The sequence below is a fragment of the Dipodomys spectabilis genome, unplaced genomic scaffold (genome assembly GCF_019054845.1).
Source record: "Dipodomys spectabilis isolate Male_0828 unplaced genomic scaffold, ASM1905484v1 ptg000197l, whole genome shotgun sequence".
NCBI classification, from domain to species: Eukaryota; Metazoa; Chordata; class Mammalia; order Rodentia; family Heteromyidae; genus Dipodomys; species Dipodomys spectabilis.
This window is the reverse complement of record NW_024870874.1, coordinates 19,765,579-19,787,831: the sequence shown is the minus strand read 5'-3', so window position 1 is coordinate 19,787,831 and position 22,253 is coordinate 19,765,579. Positions and strand designations below refer to the sequence as shown.

The window sequence follows — 22,253 nt, the reverse complement described above, 5'->3', positions numbered from 1 at the left end:
CTTAGTAAGCAGGTGTGTATGTCTGTGTTTTCGTGGACTCCGTGAGGTGCTTCCTAAAGACAGCTTTATGGGCTAGGGAGCCCAAATATGACAATGCCAGTCATAGACCATTAATTGTTTTCTTTTTACAGTAATTTGATTTTGTATGGGTAGAACAGAAAGACAAATTTCTGTCTTTTGCCTCCTTTTTGAATGACTTTAGGGAAAAAATGTACTAGCTTGTTAAGGTGAGTTTGTCACATAGGTAGGAATTCTACTGATGGTTTAGAAATTGAGGACTATTCCCCATGATAGACCCACTAGCCTTGTACTGTGAGGCCCAGCCCTCCCCCTAATATGGCTGCTCTCTAACACTGCTGGTCTCTGTGAAGTTCCACAGCTTTCCATGCCTCATTTGGGCCCACTGATGATGGTGTTCCTTTCTTGAAGGGGCTTGAGAACTGTGGCCTATGCAGAAGGGAAACCACCAGCAGCAGCAGCAGCAGCAGCAGCAGCAGCAGCAGCAGCAGCATCACCACATCCTTCTTGGAGAATCCTTTGGTTTTTCTTTCCTTCATTTTGCAAGCCTACTACACAATATCTACTTCCAGTTTCTACCAGAGACAATAAAAAAAAGTTATGCCTCTTCTTTAAGTCCTTCCAATCAAGCATACCCAATCATTACTGTTTAATAGAGCCAATACAAATACTGAGGCCGTGGCACATCTTCTTAACATCCCAACACATTATATTGTCCTAAGTCATACAGTCCAAGGCTAACTTTCAAGGAGACTTGGCTGTGAATCATGGTCCTGTCCTTTACTTTAGGTGAGACCTCTGGTTGCTGACTCTTTCAGAAATGCCACCTCCCTATTTGTAAAATGCAAATGCTATGACCTCACAAACACGGTTTGTGTAAGGCTTCAATGTGGTAATGTGTGCAAATAACAGAAGTAGGATTCTTTGCATGAAGCATGTGCTCTATTGGTATTATTGGTAATATTAAAAATAATATGAAATAATTATTTGAGGTAGTCTGTTCCTACTATTGACAGAAAGATGAAATGCTAGAATAGAGTTAGAGAGGTATTAAACACTCCGTGATGCAGTACGAAATAGCAGCTGAGGCTGCTACTAGAAAATAGTTGCTGTAGACTGTGGCTTGAAGGTCCCTAATTTAAACACATGCCAATGGTGAGCAAGAATCTCAAAATGCCTTGAGAGCCCGTTCTCTCACACAACACAGTAAATATTTAAGGCTCATTAGGGGAACTGGCAAATAGTTGATAGTCAATAGCTACAAAACTTAGCTAAGGCAATCAGCTCCCTGGCAGACATATGCTTTTCTTGTTGAAATGTTAGTTGTGTGTCATTATCATTTCAATACTTCTATCCCTGGAGAACTATGAAACTACGAAACGAGAAAAGCAAAGTGCTGAAAAAAATTTTTAAAAAATGTCTCCTGTGCTCTATAATTAAAGTTAACAAAAGAGACAGACAGACTGCCACAAACGTGGAATCCAGAGAAGCCCAAGCTTCAGATGACTGATTTACCACACCAAGTAATTACTTTATGTTTTTCACAAACATTTGAAACCCATTATTATTTTCACAGCGGCACATAGCAACAGAAGACTGTCACCTAAGGGAGAAATGGGGAACTGGGTTATAATTAATTTCTAGTCGAATATCTCATGAAGCCTTTAATGTTGTCAATGAAAGGCTCTAGCCACTAAAAATCCCCGATCTCTCCCTCCCTCCTCTATCCCCACTACCACCAAAATGTTTAATCAGCGTCTTTGTGAAACAGATCGCCTGCAGGAGAATGAGACACAGAGCTAATACCTGCTGAAAGGTTGACGCCATTGATCCGCTCCTCCCCCGACTGTGTGCATCAAGAGGGAGAAGTCAATCCAGCAATGGCCTCTTCTACCCTCACTGCTCCCCGCCCCCCTCTTTCTTTTGACTTCATCTGCAATGGAGGAAAATAGGAGGTGCATAATTCTTTGGAGGAATTTAAACATGTAGATGCCGGACAATAGGAAATCATTACCACAGCAACCAAAGCCTATATCTGTAAAGGTTAGAATAAAGAGTAAAGAGTGCCTCCAGGAAAGAGTGAAATGGCTGATCCGAATAAAACCTTTCCATCAACTAGAAAAAGCACAGCGTAGCAAAGGAGAGGAAGAGCCGCAGCCGGGTGACATTTATGTTTATGAGTACCTACATGTTTATTTTTGAATTACTGTTCAGAGTCTTAGAAGAATCTTTATAGGTCATGCACAAGCAGTAGCTAGCTTCTATCTCTGTCTGTCTGTCTTATTCTGTATGTCTGGTGCGTGCACAAACACAACCTTAATGAAGAAAGGACAAAGTCCTACGTTCCTTCCTAATTCATTCATTCATATGTATAAACGTTAGTTGTCAGTAAACATAAACATGCCTGCTATGGACTGCATATCTCAGAAATCTTTGGGGTATCCTTATGGAATTCGATGGGAAGCCAATTCCCGTTCTCTTGAAAACCTTTCCTCAGTCTCTTTTGAGCTACAAGTGGAACAGCCACTAGGTGGCACTAGACGCACCAGCCCTCTGACCCTAATTTCTAGCATGATATCATGGTTGAGTCACATCTGCAAGAGACGCTACAATGGATCTTCACATCAGAATCTTTGCTGCATAGGTGAGGAAACTTCAGCCAACAGACCTGAAATGACTTCCTTGAATTTACATAATAAGTAAGGATTAAGCTTGTTGATTATCCATACACTACACAAATGAATACAGATGTTCTAGATCTATCATCTCTATATCTATCTATCTATCTATCTATCTATCTATCTATCATCTGTCTGTCTGTCTGTCTGTCTGTCTGTCTGTCTGTCTATCTATCTTCTGTCTTCATGTTTGTCCATCTATCTACTATCTAACTTATTTTGCAGTGCTGAGGACAGAACCATATACTTTGTAGGCAAGCACTCTTCTGCTGAATCTCCAACCTTATCCCTGATTTAAAACACCAAATAAACAACCAAAAAAAACCAAAAAACAAAAAACCAAAAACCAGGAAAATAACATTGTGGGTGGGGTCCACTTTCTCCCCATCCTCATGTTGAAACATATAAGTGAAGCCATTGGTGAGTCAGGGACTTTTAGTTCACCTCCATTTTCCAAGGACACCATCCGGCTCTTCCTCACTTTGTACATATACAACTTAAAAGTAATATTGGTTGCTGCATTGCCGGCTGGTTTTAACGGAGATTCAAATTCATCTACAAAAGTTCTGTAAGGTTAATTTTACTTTCACTACATGTAGTGAGAGGAAAGAAAGAGATGGGTACTGGAAGAGGGAAAGACTGAGAGAGAAATGGCATGGGTATTGTGGGGAGTGCAAAGGTCAGGTTAGTATCTCTCCCGAAGTGTCCGTGAGCTGCCTGCATCAGGATCTCCTGGCACTCACTGCACTGCAGGGGCAGAGGCGGAGGTTCCACTCTCAGTCTTCTAACCAGATTTTTTTTTTTTTGGTCAGTCATGGGGCTTGAACTCTGGGCCTGGACGCTGTTCCTCAGCTCTTCAGCTCAAGGCTAGCACTCTACCACTTGAGCCACAGCACCACTTCTGGTTTTCTGGTGGTCTTATTGAAGATAAAAGTCTCATTGTCTTTCTTGCCCAGGCTGGCTTTGAACCATGATCCTTAGATCTCAGCTTCTTGAGTAGCCAGGATTACAGGCATGAGCCACTGGCACCTGGCTCTAGCCAGATTTTTTTATGGACAGAGTCAAAGGTTTAAAAAAGAGGTAATTATTTTCTCTAGATAAGTTATTTTCTTTTTCTTTTTCTTTTCTTTTTTGGTTGGTTGTGGGCCTTGAACTTAGAGCATTGGTGCTGTCCCTGAGCTCTTTTGCTCAAGGCTAGCACTCTCCAACTTTGAGCCATAGCTCCACTTTTGATTTTTGAGTGGTTAACTGGAGATAAGAGTTGAATGGATTTTCCTGCCCAGGTTGGCTTTCAACAGTGATCCTTAGATCTCAGCCTTCTGAATAGTTAGGATTACAGGTATGAGATACTGGCGGCCAGCTCCTAGACAATTCTTACTTGCTTTTACAACTTACTTAAGCTGTGCATTATCTTAAAAACATTGGGAATTCATGCAAGAGTTTGTCAGTGACATGGACAATCAAATGTTAGTCTAACAGTGGTGTTGTTTTGTGTGGTGTCTTGGGTGGTGGCTAAGTCCACAACAGGTACTTGCGTGATCAGCAGAAGTCTGACAAGCAGAGTCTATGGTTGCTGAGAAAGACTGGCCCCATAACAGAGCAGGACGGAAGGCATCTGCCGTAGAGCTCTCTACAGAGTGCCAGTTAAAGTAATTAAAATTGCTAGCCACTAGAGTTCAATGGAAACCAAGGCATGGGGGAAGGACATATATCCAGAAGGAAAAAAAACAGAGGAAAATGCGAACTAGGAGTCTGGTTGAAAAATGAAATTATTTTAACTACAAAAAGGAAAATAGAGACCCATTATTTACCAGAATAGATAAATAAAATAAAAAGCCTTACATGATTAAGATCACTCATAGACTCTGGAGTTGGCAAGACCCAAACTTAAGTCCTGTCTCTATTGTCACATCCATGAGACGTTTACTTAACTTCTTAACTTATAATATATAATAATATATGGTAATAAATAAATAAATAAAATATGGTAATAAATAATATTCACAGGTAGAGTTTTAAGGAAAATTTGGCAAACCAATGTGGGTGAAGTACTTACTATAGTTCTTGCCATATACTGAACGCAATTATATAATGTTAATAGTAACTACTCGCATTATAAGGGTGATATATGTGTACATATATGTGCACATATATGTACATATATATTTATATAAAATCACCATCATTATCAATGACAGTTACTAATTTTGGCCTGTAGAATTTACACTAAAGTCACCTGTATTTTAGGCAGTTTGTTTATTTTAAGAAAAGCAGTTTATTGTCAAATGTTTATAAGGCTAGTTATAAAAACTCTTGCTAACCTATTTGTGTAAGAGACAGGGAGAGAGGGGGGAGGGGGAAGCAGAGGAGCAGAGGGAGAGGGAAAGGAAGAGAGAGAGAGAGAGAGAGAGAGAGAGAGAGAATCCTATCTCAAAAATATCCAGAACAAAAAGAGCTAGAGATATGACTCAAGTGGTAGAGCACTAAGTCATAAAAATCAAGCCATAAATGCGTTAGAAACAAATGCATGAAAGAAAAAAACATTTAAATACATATCTAAGGGTTCATTTTCCTAACATCACATTATCTGACCTTTTCTGCTTGACTCATACATATACTAGATATTGCAAATAAGGGAAACCATGGGAACTATGTTTCTTTGGGCTTGGCTTACTTCACTTAATATAATTTTGTTTCTAACGCATTTATAAGATTATTTCTTTGTTGATTTGTATGTCCCTCCCCCACAGTATAACCCCTGCTTTCACTGTATTTGATGTCGGTATAATTTGTGGAGGAGATGGGGAAAAACAAGTCGTTTAAGGATACAGGTGGACCTGTTGCAACAATGAGAAGTACAAGTTGTCATGTCGAAAACAAACTTTACAACTTTGGTGGGGGGGGGGAGGGTTGGGGGTGGGGGACGGGGGGGGGGGGGGGGAAGGCTGGGAAGGGATGTGAAGGGGAAACAAAGGAGGAGGCTGCAATGCTTGATAAGAAATGTACTCATTATCTTGCCCATGTAATTGTAACCCCTCTGTACAGTATGTTCACAAAAAATAAAAATAAAAAAATGAAGCCATAGGATTGCCAAAGACTACTACAAGTGAATAACAATTCAGCACATAATGTAATAATAACTTTAGAGTATAAAAATTGAGTAAGGATTACCAAAAAGAGAAATCAATATAGTACACACACTAGGGAAGTCTTGGAAGAGCAGGGCTCGGGCCTGCTCTCTGTGGTGTGACAAATGGAGGGAAACCAAGTGGGAGGTCAGAACTGTAGGAGGAAGAGGTGTTTGCTGTGCACACAGAGGAGACAAAGCAGGAGGAAGGACACAAAGACAGCCATGGCACGTGTATAAGGAGCGGAAGATCTGCCTTAAAAATGATACCAGCTTTCCCGAATTTAAACATCCATCAACCCTACATCTTATTTACAAAACAAGAAAGGTCAGCTTCCAGCCTCAGGTTTTCCAGTAAGAACTGTAATAGAGTCAGTAAATGATCAATCTTTTTCATTATTCACAGAACAAGCTTAATGTCTGTTCAGGACAACTGAGTTCTTTCCTGCAGAAAATCAGCCTTCTTGGGTGGGTTAATTTAATTTCCTAACTATATGAACTACAGAGCTAGTGTGTGTGTGTGTGTGTGTGTGTGTGTGTGTGTGTGTGTGTGTGTATTGCAATCTGATGAGAGATTTTGGACAAGTCACTCTCATTTTTGCTCCTTGGCATCTTTATTGGGTAATAGTAACACCTGCCATCCATGTTAATCTCTGAATAATTCCAGTTCCAGCAAGTGAGGTACAAAGGAAAGACTGCCACTGTCTACCAGTAATCTTGGAGAAACTTAAAACATTGACATTATATATGTGCACAGTATGGTGATATTAATTTACCATAATAAAATATTCAGCTGGGCTCTGGTGGCTCATGCCTGTAATCCTAGCTACTCAGGAGGCTGAGATCTGAGGATAGAGGTTCAAAGCCAGCCCAGGCAGAAATGTCCCCAGGTGACTCTTATCTCCAATTAGCCACTCAAACAACAACCCTCCCCCTTCCCTCCCCGCAACAACCCAGAAGTGGCACTGCTGCTCAAGTGGTAGAGCACTAGTCTTGAGTACAAACAGGCTCAGGGACAGTGCCTAGGCTGTGAGTTCAAGCCTCACACCAAAAAAAAAAAAAAATATTTTTTTAACTTAACCATAAAAGCCTCACACATGAGATATGTTTATGAGATATCAATCACCAATTACAGACATATTTATCTTATATATAAGTTATTTGTTGTTCTAAGGTGCTCTATAGAGGGCAAAGTAGACAAGTAAGGAATGCTCATCTACAGTCAGAAAGACCTAATTAAACAATTAGAGCCCGTTTAGTTGTTACAATGCATGGAAACTACAAGTGCAATAAACAGAAAAAAGAGATCGGAAGATAGTGGAAGACAGGAAGGAGGTAGCAAAGTCAGAAGGTTTAATTAGAGAAATGTAACATTAGTTAAATCTACTTATATAAAGGTCTTTTAGGAAGTTCTCTCAGAGATGAGCAATATAAATTTTGTTGTATTACTAAATTGAAAGAACGTACATATATCCTTCAACCAAATAGCAGAAACTCATCACATTTACTAATTTACTCTGACTCTTAGGAAAGCTAGGGCTAGCTTTTTATCACTAGTAAATCCGGAAGATTTATTAGATTTTTTTAAAAGGGGGCAAGATCATTACAACACTTTTTTTTTTTTTAGCAGTAGACTAATCTTTTACAAAATGAACGACAAAGCCACATGGTTAATTATCTTGAGTCAAAATTCTAAGGTATTACAGGTAAAGCTTGACAAAGGGAGAGGCTCATCGCCCTGGCAGAGAAGACCTGTGGCAGAATCCATAAACAGTGGAGAACAATAAACAGTGAAAAAGAAACAAGCCAAAGGAAATGATCTGAGAGGTAGGGGCAGGTCATATTTTCAGCTAAGTCACATGGAAATGTTTCTCGGGAATAGAAATGGGGATTCTGCTCACAACGCTCACCAGCCTGGATCGCTAATGGTATTTCCAGTAGGTGGCAGCATTTCATTGCTAATTCCCTCTCCAGCTAAGCCCCTACCACTGCAAACAGGCAGACTCAGAACCTTTCTGGCAGAAAACCAAGTGATGTTCCCCTGTGATCGGTTTTGTAGGAAATAGGGGTATGAAAACAGCACCCCTGGGAGGCATTTGAGATTCTCAGCCAGGCCAGGGATGATTCCTGAGAAGGTATGAGGTCAAGGATGAAGCAGGGGTCTCACGCAGTTCCAGGCTACCACCTTGCAGAAGGCCCCAGGATAGTGTACCTCAAATGGGTAGTTGGGGAGTTAAATGAGAAAACGCTTTCACTTATTGGAGAGAAAGATGTTACATCACTTTGTGGGGAAAGGGGGATTTCTGTGCAGACAGCAACGGGGCCTTGCGCTCTTGGCTTCATGTGCCACCTTCTTCAGACCTTTTTCCTCTGGGAGTGCTCCTTCCCTATTCCCTTCTCTTCTGCACTTCCTCTCACCCCTCCAGCCCTTCACTGCTGGGATTTCCCCAGTAGACACGTCTCTATCTATGCTGCTTCTTTTCTCCAAAAGTTTGAAACAACTCCTTGCTGATGCTTCACTAAATTTGTTTCTTTTTCTTTCATTGTGAAAATACTGTACAGAGGGGTTACAATTACATGGGCAAGATAATGAGTACATTTCTTATCAAGCATTGTAGCCTCCTCCTTTGTTTCCCCTTCCCATCCCATCCTCCCGCCCACCCCTCCCCACCCAACCCTCCTCCGCTCCTACCATTATAAGATTATTTCTGTGTTGCTTTGTATGTCCCTCCCCCACGGTATAACCCCTGCTTTCACTAAATCTGTTTGTTCAACCCGAGCCTCTCCCTCAAGTTTGCTTCTCCATTATGTATCCGGTACAGCCCAGGAGCCTCCCCTACCCTACCAAACTTACTTTCCCTCCTCTGTCTTCCTCTTGCTTAATGGTGGTTTGGACAGCTGGATTCAGGTCAGAGGCTGCAGGGAGGCGTGTCAGCCCTCCAGGCCAGCCCAACCCCCCAGGTTTACCTCCTTCACACTTCTCATCTCTGTCTCTTCTAAGCACTGAATGGATCCGGGTCCTACCCATCTCTCACTGAGCATTTGCCTTCTAATTGAGGGAGTTTCATCTCCTTCATATCCATGTGCCACACAGCTACTGAAATCATCCAGTAGGAACAAAGATATACGACTGTCACGTTCCTGTGTTTAAAACCCTTCAATTACTTACAGGATAAATGATCCTGATTGTATCTCCCCACAAGTATTTGTTTGTTTATTGGACACTGTTCCTGAGCTTTTTTTGTTCAAGGCTAGTGCTCTACCACTTGAACCACATTTCCACTTCCAGCTTTGTGGTGATTAATGGGAGATAAAGAGTATCATAGCCTTCTTTTGCCCTGGCTGTGCTTTGGACCTCAATCCTCAGACCTCAGCCTCCTGGGTAACTAGGATTATAGGTGACTGCTAATGGCTACCATTTGCCAGGTACTGGTCTAGAACCTAGCAGTGAACAAAAAAATCCATTCCTATATAGTTTCTATTCCACTGGGGGCAGATAGAGAAGGAACAAACAAATGAAGAGGCATAAAATATATTAAGGTGCCTGATAAGTATGTTTTGAAACTACAGGAGAGGTGGAATGGATAGGTTAACTTAGGCTGGTCTGTTCCTCTCAGCTCTCATCTTTCATTGCCCCCTTCCTCTAACATCTGTTTGAGTTCCTCTGAACTCTACTTTCTGTTTGTTAATTGCACATAACATTAATATTAGGCGTCAGCCCCTTTTCCAAAAATTCTTCCTTGACCACCGACATCATATACATTAGGGACTAAAATATGAACCAGATGTTTCTTTTACAAAACTCTGTAACCTATCATTTTAGGATTTTTAAAGCTCATCTTTTAAAAGAACAACTTATTGTGACACAATTTATTTATGATTTGCACGTGTAAAGTATAAAATTCAAGATCTTACAGTGCATACATTGGGTCGAACAACCATCCATATAATCTTATTCAGAACATGTTCATCATTCTCAAAAGAAATTCTGCATCCATCTAGCAATTTCCTCTTAACCTTCAAAGTATAAGCAAACATTAATCTACTTTCTATCTCTGTAAATTTGACAATATTAGGTAAAATAGCTTTAAATAGCTTCTTAAATTTAACCTAATGTTTCAAAGTTCATCTATGTTGTTATGTATTGATACCTCGTCTCTTTTTATGGCTAAATAGTATCCATTGTATGAATTTATTACATTCTGTTCATCCATCAGTTGATGGACATTTAGATCAATCTGACTTCTGAGCCATTCTACTACAAATAACACTTCCATGACCACTCGGGTATAAACTTCTGTGCCTACTCTCATTTCTCTTGAGTATATGCCTAGGATTAATATTGATCATTACTCTCCCCCTAGCAACAAATGAGTTCCAATTTCACCATATCCTTGTCAACACTTTTACTGTCCATTTTTTTCATTATTATTCCAATCCTGGAGGGTATAAAGTGGTATCTCATCATGGGTTTGATTTGCATTTCTTTAACAGCAAATGATGTTGAACCTTTTTTCATACTCAAAATGAATATATCTTTATTGGATAAATGTCTATTCAAATCCTTTGCCTATTTGTATTGATAGACTTTTTTTTTTTAGAACAGTTTTAGATTTATACAAAATTGAGAAGCTAGCACAGAGTTCTCATTTAATTCATACCCAGTTTCCCTATTACATTAGTATGGAACATTTGTCACAACTAATGAACCAATATTAATGGACTATTATAAAAGTCCATAGTTTATTCGGGCTCCCTTAGTTTTTACCTAATGTTCCTTTCCCATCCCAGGACCACGCTCAGGAGATTATATTACATTTAGTTGTAATGTCTTCTTGGCTCTCCTTGGCTGAGACAGATCCAGCTTTCCCAGTTTTTGATGACTTTGGCAGTTTGGAGGAGCACTGCTTACATTTCTGTAGGATGTCCCTCTATTAGAATCTTTCTGATGTCTTTGCTATGATCTCACTGGGGTTATGGTTTTAGAGAAAGAGGACCAGAGAGGTACAGTGCCACTTTCATCATGTTGCGAGTACATGCTCTCAATATGATTCATCAGGTTGATGTCAACCTGCAGATGAGACCGAGACTCTCGATTTGGTCTTCAGTGTATCACCTACAAATATTCCATCGCAATTTCATTTGCTCTAGTTGTACAAGACCCTGTAGAATTGTGGAGTGAGGTGTCTGTTCCTCCTGAGGCTGCTTCCTCCTACACTTGGATAAATTGTAGAGGTAGAAAAAAGGAGTTCAGATCAGAGCATTTCAGGCCTCTTGTCACGCCCACTTGCAGCTGGTTCTCCATCTTGAGTGCTGTTAGCCCACGGCAGCTTTGGGCACAGAAGATACCCTCATCCTTAAACACGCCACTGGACTTTCCAGGAGAGTACCCTTCCTAAATCACCTTCCTTCTTCATTGGCTCTGTCCTCTCAGTTTCCTTTGCTGGCTCTTCAGCATTCCAGAAAGGCTCTCTCTTCCCCTTTACTTCTGCTGCTATCAAGAGTATGCCTCTCGTTCTTTCTCATGGCTTTAAATCCAATCTATCAGCTGATGATTTCCAAACACATATCTGCAGCCCACACCTCTCTCCTGAGCTCCAGATTACTATAGCTACATAGCTCTTTTTAAATCACTATTTAGATTTTTTTAAGAGGAATCTCAAACAAAGCAACAGAAACTTAACTTCATGATATCACCTCATTCCATCTGATGCCCTGTCCTATATACTCAACTGCCTACACACACAGAATAACTTACTCTCATTTTAAAAATTATCTTTAAGTAACTGTATAAAAGAGTTACCATTTAACAAAGCAGTTTATGAAAATAATATATCTTGATCATTGTCACCCCTTTCAATATTCTCATCCATTCCTCTCCCACCCACCCTTTCCCTTACGCTTCTTAATTCTGTAGGATATATATGGGATTCTTGAATCTCCATGCCTTAATTGTTGAGAACTAAAACCTGACATCATTGGTTCTCTCTCTCTCTCCCTCTCTCTCTCTGTACTGGTCCTGGGGCTTAAAATCAGGGCCAGGTCTTGAACGTAGGGCCAGGCCTGTACACAGTCCCTGAGCTTTCTTGGCTCAAGGATAGTGCTATAACAGTGATGCCACAGCTCCACTTTAGTGGAGATAAGAGTCACACAGACTTTCCTACCTGGGCTGGCTTCAAACCCTCATTCTCCAATCTCAGCCTTCTGAGTAAGTAGGATTATAGGCATGAGCCACTGTCCTCTGGCCTTTGGTTCTCTTTCAATTCCTTGGCCAATGCTGTCAGCTTGATCCTTAAACTATATCCCAACTTCCCTCTTCTTGTCCTCACTAATGCTAGTATTTTTGCTTTCTTTCTTTATTTTCTTTTTTGTGCCAGAAGTGGGGCTTGACCTCAGAGCACCCACTACTCCCTTGGTTTGTGGCTCAAGGCTGACACTCTACCACTTGAGCCATACCTCCAGTTTTTGGCTTGGTTTGAATCATCACTACCTTTTACCTAGAAAGTTTTCTAATGGATGGATCCTTCTGTTTCTGCTCTTGCCTAAAGCTTCTTTCCCAAGTCTCTACATTTCCAGTGCAGCAGCCAGAGGGTTCATGTTATGACATTCTTAACTCAACCCATTAATAGCTTCCTACTCCCTTTAAGTAAATGTCCAGGCCAGTATAGTGGTCTTCAAGATTTTAGCACCTCGTATGTCTGACCTCTTCTTTTTTCATTCCATCCACCCTGGCCTTTCTATTGTTTGCAAATGTCAAACAAGCTCTTCTCTTCCTTTAGGTTTTTCCTCAAATGTTACTGTGTCATTAAGGACTTCCATGAATACGGAAATTTCAGATTGCCTCTAGTATATGTTGGCACTTTTTACTTTCTATTCTCCTTCCAGCACCTGGTTATATAATCATTTGAAATACTTACTAGTTTCTATCTTGATCCACAATGCACATGAGAGTAGGACTGAGAGTAAATATACTTCCACTAAATACTTGTTGGTTGAAGGAGGGAGGAAAAAAGAGGCTTTCTTATGTGTTAGACCTTGTCTTCCTGTCAGATTTAAGAATGAGAACTACTAACCTAAAGAAATCCAAAATGAACAGGGAAGAGCTTTGAAGAAGGAAAGTAGAAAGTAAAGCCACAGGACAGATGGAAGAAAAATGTGATGCAGGTGTAATGGAAGAGATGGGTGAGGCAGGTGTAATGGAGAAGAGAGAAGAGAGAACTGGGAAGAACATTTTGGTATTTTCTTTTAAAAATAAATGTTCTTTTAAAATCTTAAACTCCAAAGGTCATCAGATACATTGGTGACTTCTCTGCATCTTCAGAGCTCTCATTATAATACTATAGCATGCATTTTGAGGTAGCTTTTGCGACTTAGTTTTGAAATTGCACATGGCAAGTCAAGTACAGATGATCTTTGGTGCAAAGAGCTAAAAAAAAGTACACTTATAAAAGCTCTTCAACTTTGCAGGTTATCTACCATAATTATCCTGGACACAGTATCTGAGTCTGGCTAAAAGGATCAGTAGAGCTTGAGTGATCACTACCATAGAGACCAAGGATGCTCAGTAACTCTGATAATGTTAGCTAAGTGGTCTTGATTTTTGCTTTTTTAAGATGTTTTATCCACCTAATAGAGATTACTCATAGCATAGACATGTATAGGGGAGACAGACAACAATGACAAGAGCAGAAGAATCCACATAAATGGAATCACTTCTTTTTTCTTTTTGGTTGGTTAGGCTTGAACTTAGGGCCTAGGTGCTCAAAGCTAGCACTCTACCACTTAGAACCACAATGCCACTCCCAGTTTTCTGGTAGCTAATTGGTGATAAGAGTCTCATGAACTTTCTAATCCTCAGATCTCATTCTCTTGAGTGGCTAGGATTACAGTCTCAGCTCCTTTATTTCTTTAGTACAGAAAGGTGTTGTGTATTCCACTGCCAATTAAAAAAAGAAAAAACCATTAAGAAAAGAAAAAACCATTAAGAGCACTGTGCCTCTTTCTTGTTAAGTAAGTTTTCTGACACATGGCAACTAGTGATTAATTACTGTGTTAGAAGATAACATTCCTGTAGAGATTTGCTGGAAATACAGATGCTGTCCATGCTTGATTAGACATTGCTTAAGGAATGCTGAGGCATGCTGCTTCAGTCTATTATTTCTGCCTATTTTGGTATTGCTTTTATATTTATTTTACATTGCTTCAAATTCGGTAGAGCTGATAGAATCCATTTCATAAAACTTGACCCTCAAATAAGAGGTGAAAAAACTACTTATAAGGTGATCTATAGCACAGCAAAAGAAAATGATCAGAGAGATGGTGAACAGTAGGCCTACAGGATTGCTTTCTGAATGCTCTTTGTCTTCAAAGAAAAAATTGGAAGCATATATATTTTTTTTAAAAAGAAAACTTCTATGAACTTCTGAGAAAATTTACCATGTCAGTAATTAAAATGTTCAGGATGTTAAAGATAAACTAAACCAATATGAGCCTTTATTTTAAATTCATTCATTCATTCATCACACATAGTGATTGCTCACTGTGGTCCAGTGACCAGGAAACAAGACAATTCTGGCCTCTTGGAACTTACCACCTGGTAGGAAGATGGCTTTTTAATCAGGATCAGAAGGTCATTGACCTCCAATGGTATGTGTTTATACTACCATTCACAATCCATTAAAGAATAACATAGAATAGTAGTAGTACCATTCAGCTTTTACCTACTACTTAGAACATAATTCACAAATCCAACTGTGAAAGGCAAGATTCAGTTGCCATTCAATTATGTCCTGAAGAAATACTTCATTGGAACATGGTCTGCCGATGCCAACTTCAGTACTGCCCAACCTGAATTTCACCATTCACATGTCAGGGTTTTTTTTTCCCTGTTGCATGTTCGGGCTCCATACTGTCTGCCAAGAACTGTGTCAATTTACTTATTTCAGCAAAATAAAAAAATCATTTAAAAAAGGATGATTGAATTTAGGAATTATACTCCTCAGAGAATTAGTAATGGTTCTCTGTATCCCTCAGGCCTCCATGTTCTTAACTTCCCCTTGTCAATGTTATTATGAATAGACTAATTCAATAATGAGATCATTTCCCATAAGAGCAGCCAAATAATGCAGCATTCAGTCACACCTGGTTTCCCTAATCTGAGTAAGGAAGGCTTTCCACCAAATTTAGCCTAAAACAGGGAATTTAATGAAAAAAACACATGCATGCACACGCAGGGAATACACACACACACACACACACACACACACACACACACACACACACACACACACACACTTTCCTGAAACTAGGAGGAAACAGGGTAAGGGTAAGAAAAGAGCAGAGAAGCAGTGGAACAGGGGAACAATGCACCAAACAGTAACACATTGGGGAAGAAAGGTACAAGGAACATAAACGGTTCATTTTTATAACAAATATCCAAATATATACGCCAGAATGACATAATATTTTAGCATTCTAGTATTTCATACTTCAAAAATAATTTCAATTTTTCATGAACCCCTAAAGGAATAAAAAATTCACATGATAAAACACAGAATTAACAAATAAACAAGAGTATTCCGCATGCTGAAAGAAAAGTATTTCCTAGCCAAAGTTTTTTTTTGAAAATGAGAGAGCTTATGAAATAATTCACGTAACCATCATCCATCCTCTTCAAGACCATTTAAGCATTCATTAAAACACCAAATTAAATTAATATACAGTGATAAGACCAAATAAATGGAAATCAAATTAATTCTTAAATTTGAAAAGAAAATGTGTCATATAAGAAAAAAAATATTTAAAATTGAGTCAGAAAACCTAAACAAAGGAAAGAACAGTGCTGAGCACTTATCTCCCAGCATAAACAAGAGAAGATGGTTTCAACTGGAAAAAGACAGACAGCTTAATGAAAGTTTGATATTTGCTGCTTAACACAAAGAAGCAAATGGAAAAAAACTCACATGCCCAACAGATACAGATGATTAAAAAATAAATTATGGTTCCAGTATAGCACTGGAATATTTGTTGAGATGTAAAACTAATATTTATAAAGAGTGTTGGAAAAATGTTTTCCAAGAATGGTGTTTATTGAAAATGCAATTAAATAGATCAAAATTATATCAACATATTTCTAATTTTGTAAGCAGAGAGATCATATGCATTTTTATGTGTACAAAGTCTCACATGCATACAGCATTTGCTCCCAAACTCGAGGGAAAATATACCTAAATAGCATCATTTCACACCAAAGATTTATGAGCAATGTTCCTATTTTTCATTATTATCTTACATAGTTTATGCAATTAGCATATTATGCTTGTATTCAGGAAAGAAAGTTAATAAAGCTCTGTAAGAAGAACTTAGGTCAGAAAAACCATTTTCCTAAGGGATGAAAATTTCAATAGAAATTTGTCAAATTATCTTCTCTATCATTTAAGAATATTTTTCTTTCTATCTCTCTCTTTTCTCTGCTTCTCTGTCTCTTCTTTTGTCTCCTTCTGGCTTTTTTAAAACATTATTTTTTAAGAGCTTATTTCAAGCAATGAACTTCAATACAAGGAATCTAGGTGAGTTCTGTCATACCTTGCGAAATCCAGATCTGCTTCTCGTGACATGGTGATGTTGGTCAAATTCTGCTGAAGAACGAAAATGTTTCTACACATTTTCTTGATGCCAGATTCACTAATGCGCCTGAAGTATTGGGCACCATTGATGAGAATGCAGGAGATGAGATGTCCCAGGCCTGAGGGTGAGCACAGTACAGTCAGGAGGAAAGAGAAGGTGGATTAGTGGCATCTAATGGAAATGTGCATAGGATTTCTTACTTACTTTTAATTCTTGAAAAAATTAAATAACAAAGAAAAACATGTCAGCTGGTTCTATCTTAAAATAATGCTAGAGTATTTCTACATGATTTAGTAGTTACAAATAAGACTGCTTTGTTTCTAAAGTGTTAACAGGAGAGAAGGTAACTGGAAAGAAAACATAAAGGACAAGCAGATCATAAGACAACAAAAGACACAATCAGTTTGCTCTGATATGTGAAGCTTTGTCTTACAGTCTATAAAATTTGGTACATGGAAGCTCAGAACATCTGTAAACTAATGGGTCTTCTTCAGCATATCCCATGTCACTGAACTGAAGAAAGATGGTTCAGAACAATGTGAAGCACATGTAGATTTCTATTTTATTATATTTTGGTTTTTGTTGGTCATGGGGCTTGAACTCAGGGACTGAGCTCTTTTGCTCAAGGTTAGTGCTCTACCACTTTGAGTCACAACTCCACTTTTTTTTTCTAGTGGTAAATTTGAGATAGGAGTCTTGTAGACTTTTTTTTTGTCCTGAGCTGGCTTTGAACCATAAGCCTCAGATCTCAGCCTTCTGAGTAGCTAGGATTATAGACATGAGTTACCAGTGCCTGCCTAAGTTTTTATTTTTAAAAGTTAGGTTTAATTCTAAACACCAGCACTAAGTAAACATCCTCCCTTTATTTTTTATTATTGCAAAGTTGGCCTGAGCAGAGTCCCTTCATGGAAGTAACCATGGGTTGCACATCATGTGAAGGGCATATCATCAGCGCAATTCCTCCTGTATCTTCCCAGTAAGTTTCCCCTTGACTGGGGTGACAGTAGAGAAGGGTGAGAAAGAGTCATTCTCCTGCTTCAGCTACACTTGCCCAATGCTTCAAGACCCAAACTTGTCTGTGCTACCAGTTAAAGTGAAGAAAAAGGCCTTTATTCAGAGAAAATGAAACCTAACTACACACTCTACATTAAAAGCTGGACCACTTATTCAGGTGAACCAAATTCAGGTGTGGTTTTATTCTGTCATGGTATAACATGGCCTGTCCACATTCTAGGCATATCTTTTGTAGAGCATAAGCAAAGAAAAATAACTTGCCATTCACCTGTGATGCATGCCTGTAACCCTAGCTACTTGGAAGGCAGAGATTGGGAGCACCGTGATTCAAGACCTCTTCTCAAATGATAACTAAGTACCATGGCATGTGTTTTCCAGCTATATAGGAGACTGAGATTAGGAGTATTGCAGTTCCAGAGTAGCCTGGGGGGGGGGGGGAGTTCATGAGATCTCTAGCTCAACAGAAAAACTTGGGGTGGTGAAATGCACCAGTGCGAATTCATAGCCCAGGCCAGGATGAGCAAAACAGAAAATCCCATTTCCACAATTATCAGCACAGAAACGAACTGGAGGTGTAGTTCATGTCCCTGCCTAACAAACAAAAAATCCCGAGTTCAAACCCCAGTATACTTAAAAGAGAGAGAGAGAGAGAGAGAGAGAGAGAGAGAGAGAGAGAGAGAGAGAGAGAGAGAGAAAGAATAACTTGCTCCCAAACTAATAATGCCACAGCACTAATTAACCTTTTCATCACCTGTACCTTTTGAGTAAAATCTCCAACAGAATACAACTCCATCTTTAGGACTCCATTTTTAGAACTGAACAAGAAAACAGAATTGGGCGTTTCCCAACTTTGCTGTAACCTCTTTCATAAAGCAAACACTGGCTGTGCAGTTTCACTTTCCCATCTTCGGTCTGTTGCCAGGTATTGTCTTAGGCAATACTGGTTTTATGCTGTGTGGGAAGACAAATGCTTTCGGCACCCAGGTCTATGTGTCAATTGCTCAAATTAAGAAAAAGGAAATACAATTTGGAATCCTAACAGAATTCAGCTGTTTCTCTGAGGCTCTTGACTTAATAGGTTTGGGTCCTAGCTTGCACTGCTGGAAGGTGGTGGAAGGAGATGGGACTTAGTGGGAAGGCTTTAGGTGACTAGTAGCTTGACAATAACCAAGAGCATTAAGAGACCCAGCCTCCTCCTTTCTGGTCATAAGAGACACAGTTGTTCCTCCACTAACTCCCTGTCACTGCCATGTAGCACCTCCATTAGAGGCTTAAATGCAATGGGTCCACTCAACCCTGGACCTGGACTTCTAAAACTTTTCTCTCTAATTTCATTATCCCAGGTGTTTTATTGGAGAGATAAAGTCCTATGGGAAGCATTCAGTGTGAACAGTTAATTTGGTTGGCACCATATTTTGAAAAACTTAGAAGGCACATGTCTTTAGATGGCACTGCCCCTCGCATCCTTTCCTGCTCCCTTAAGGAACTCAAGTTACCTAGCAATTCTGGCTCACCACAGGCTTCTGTCCTTTTCAGATGAGAAGGTATTTTGTGAGAGAAAGCTGTCCCTTCCAGTAATAAAGATTTTTCACACTTTCCTCTTCACTGTATGTCCTTCCTTCCTTCCTTCCTTCCTTCCTACCTTCCTTCCTTCTTTACCTCCCCTCTCCTGTCCCTTTCTCTTTCTCTGTTATGTGTATGCTGGTTCTGGGGCTTGAACTCAGGGCCCAAGCACTCTCTTTGAGCTTTGCTGGTACCAGCCTTGGCTGGTACTCTACCATATCAACCACACTTCCACTTCTGGCTTTTTGCTGATTATTAAAGATAAAAGTACCATAGACTCTCTTGCTTGAGCTGGCTTTGAACAGTGATCCTAAGATCTCATCCTCATGAATGATTAGAATTACAGGTGTGAGCTACAGGTGCTTGACTCTTTTTGCTTTTTTTTTTTTTTTTTTTTTTTAGGAAAGGAGCTCCTTTTGAGGTACTTGTGTTACCTGTACTGTATTGTTTCCCTGTCAACAGATCAGCTGGAAGCCATGTTGCACACATGGGGAGAGGCTAAGTATTGCAGCCCTAATCTTAAAACTAGCAGATAATTTTTCTCCAAGTTTTGAATTTCAGTAATAAAAGAAACAGGGAAAATTTCCCACTTCCTTTCTCATCAACTCCCAGAGAGAGAGGAAGAGCTGACCTTCAAAGATATATTGGAACTTGTGCTGCTGAAGGCTGGCACTCATGACCTCTTCAATGGCACTTATGTCTTTGTTGAGCTTGACCACCAGAGGGTCATAATCCATACTCTCCACATTGGCAACAATGGCGTAGTTCCCCTCCTTTGCAAGAGGGATGAGATAGTGGAAACAGTGAACTCTAAAAAAGAAAACAAAACAGATGAGAAGATCAGTTAATAACACATCTTTCCAGTGAAGGTAACGATCTCACGAGATCATAGTACCAAAGTAACTGAAACTGCAGTGGTCTCATAGATTCTTATATCATCTTCTTGCCAATGTTTTTAAAACCAGAATGCCCCCTTAGTTGTTCTACCAAACTGCTGATCTGAGCAAGTGACCTTCTGTAATCTTTGTTTCTTTCTGCATATGCTTGTGATAAAGGATATATGAGTTCGTGGGTTTCTTTCAATGTGAAAGGAGCCTGGAGAAGGAGTAGACAGAATGGAGAATGATGGAAGGGATTAAGAAGCATGGGACAATTAGATGGACACATTAAATTGTAACCCCTCTTATATAACATTTTGAAGTTCAGAAAAAAGTCAGATTTTGTGATATATAATTTACAGTAGAACTTTCCATATTTATTTTACAGCTCCTGAAAACAAAACAAAACAAATCCTAGAACTATCTTATAATCCAGCAATACCAGTTTGGGGCATTTGCCTAAAGATTACAAGTCAGGATACAATCAAGACACTTGTACACCCATATTCATTGCTGTACTATTTACCATAGTGAAGTTATGGAAACAGTCCAGATGTCCTACAGTGAATGAATAGATGAATAAAATGTGGGATATATATAGACAATGGAATTTTATTCATTGATCAAGAAGAATAATATCATGTCATTTGCAAGGAAATAAATGGACCTGGAAAACATTATATAAGTGAAGTAAATCAGGCCAGAGAGACAAAGGATGCATGTCTTCTCTTCTATGTAGAAGTTAGATCTAAATTAAAAACCTTAGACACAATCATACGCATAGATACAAAAATTGAGTAACGTACGGTATATGCAGGAGACAGAGGATTCCAATTGTGTAACTCTTTCGAAATACTAACTAATACCAAAATGAAATACCAAGAAGCTGAAACATTTTTTGTTGGGGGGGGGGGGTTGGGGCTCAAGGTGTGGGAAGCAGATGTATGAAAAGAGGAAGAAGAAGCACAAACAGACGTTACTATTCAATGTACATATGTGAAAATGGAACCGGGTAACTTGAAAGGATGGGTGTGGTTGGGATAGATGGGCGGAGGAGAATGATGGACATGGTGACACTGATTATAAACTGACAAGTTCAATTAGAATACCACTGTACAATTACTTAAATAAAAATATTTCACTAGAAAATCAGTTATTACAATAGATGCATTTTTGTATCTCACTGTAGTATTAATTTGAATTTTTAAAAATAATTTATTGGGGATTAAACTTGGGGTTTAGTACTAGCCAAAGATTTGAAGCACATACCCATTCATTTGCTTTTGGTTTCTCTAGGCTGGCTTCTGACCCGGATTCTCCTACCTCTGGGTAGGAAGGAAGGAAGGAAGGAAGGAAGGACATACAGTGAAGAGGGAAGTGTGAAAAATCTTTATTACTGGAAGGGACAGCTTTCTCTCACAAAATACCTTCTCATCTGAAAAGGACAGAAGCCTGTGGTGAGCCAGAATTGCTAGGTAACTTGAGTTCCTTAAGGGAGCAGGAAAGGATGCGAGGGGCAGTGCCATCTAAAGACATGTGCCTTCTAAGTTTTTCAAAATATGGTGCATATGCCACCACAATTGGCTAGTTTGTATTTCCTTATTGACTAATAAGGCTAAACATTTTTATGTGTTTGTTTTCTATTTTGTGATATATCTCTTCCCATCATTTGCTCAGTTAAAAAAAATTGTGTTCTTAAGTTTTGAAGGTTCTTTACAAATTCTGGAAATAAGTTTCTTATCAAATCCACATTTTGCAAATATTTTCTCTTAGTTTTTTTAATTACCTTTTCATTTTAATAATGTCTGTCAGAGAATGAGTTTTCAATTCTGATGAAATTTCATTTATTTATTTATTTTTATGGAAAGTCATTTTATTTAAGAACTCTTTGGCAAAACAAAGTCACAGGATTTGCTCTTGTGTTTCTTCAGGAAGTTTTAGTTTTTTTATTTAATTTTTTAATTGTTTTTAAGTAGTTGTACAAAGAGGTTCCATTCTACAAAACAGTATATGAATACAAAGTGTCTGACAACATTGTAACCTGTTGCTCTAACCCATCCCTTCTAGGAAGCTTTAGTTTTAAGCACTGCATTTATTTTGTGCTTGTTTTCCTTTTTTCTTTTTTTCTCCAGGGGTACGGAGGATCACACCCTTGTACATGCTAGGCATGTGCTCCACTATGAAGCTGCACCACCAGCCTGTATGATCCATTTTGAGACGCATTGTGCACAGGATGTGTGATGTTCTTATACCCTGTTCATGTCACGGAATCAAATAGCTGGGCTACTTTTTGTTTTCAGTGATTGGTGCTCATCTTAATAGGTGCTAATAGTGACTAATTTCCACCTA

At 39.1% G+C, this 22,253-nt stretch overlaps 1 protein-coding gene across 1 annotated transcript in view; it reads right to left on the bottom strand.

Moving 5' to 3' along the window:
- The window catches only part of Exoc4 (exocyst complex component 4), a 691,851-nt gene that overhangs the window by 35,414 nt on the left and 634,184 nt on the right, over window positions 1-22,253 (bottom strand). Inside the window, exons 16-17 of the mRNA XM_042695949.1 lie at window positions 19,658-19,836; window positions 16,408-16,567 (exon numbers count right to left, since the gene is read on the bottom strand). Of these exons, the coding sequence (XP_042551883.1) occupies window positions 16,408-16,567; window positions 19,658-19,836 (339 nt within the window). The remainder of the gene's footprint in view (window positions 1-16,407; window positions 16,568-19,657; window positions 19,837-22,253) is intronic.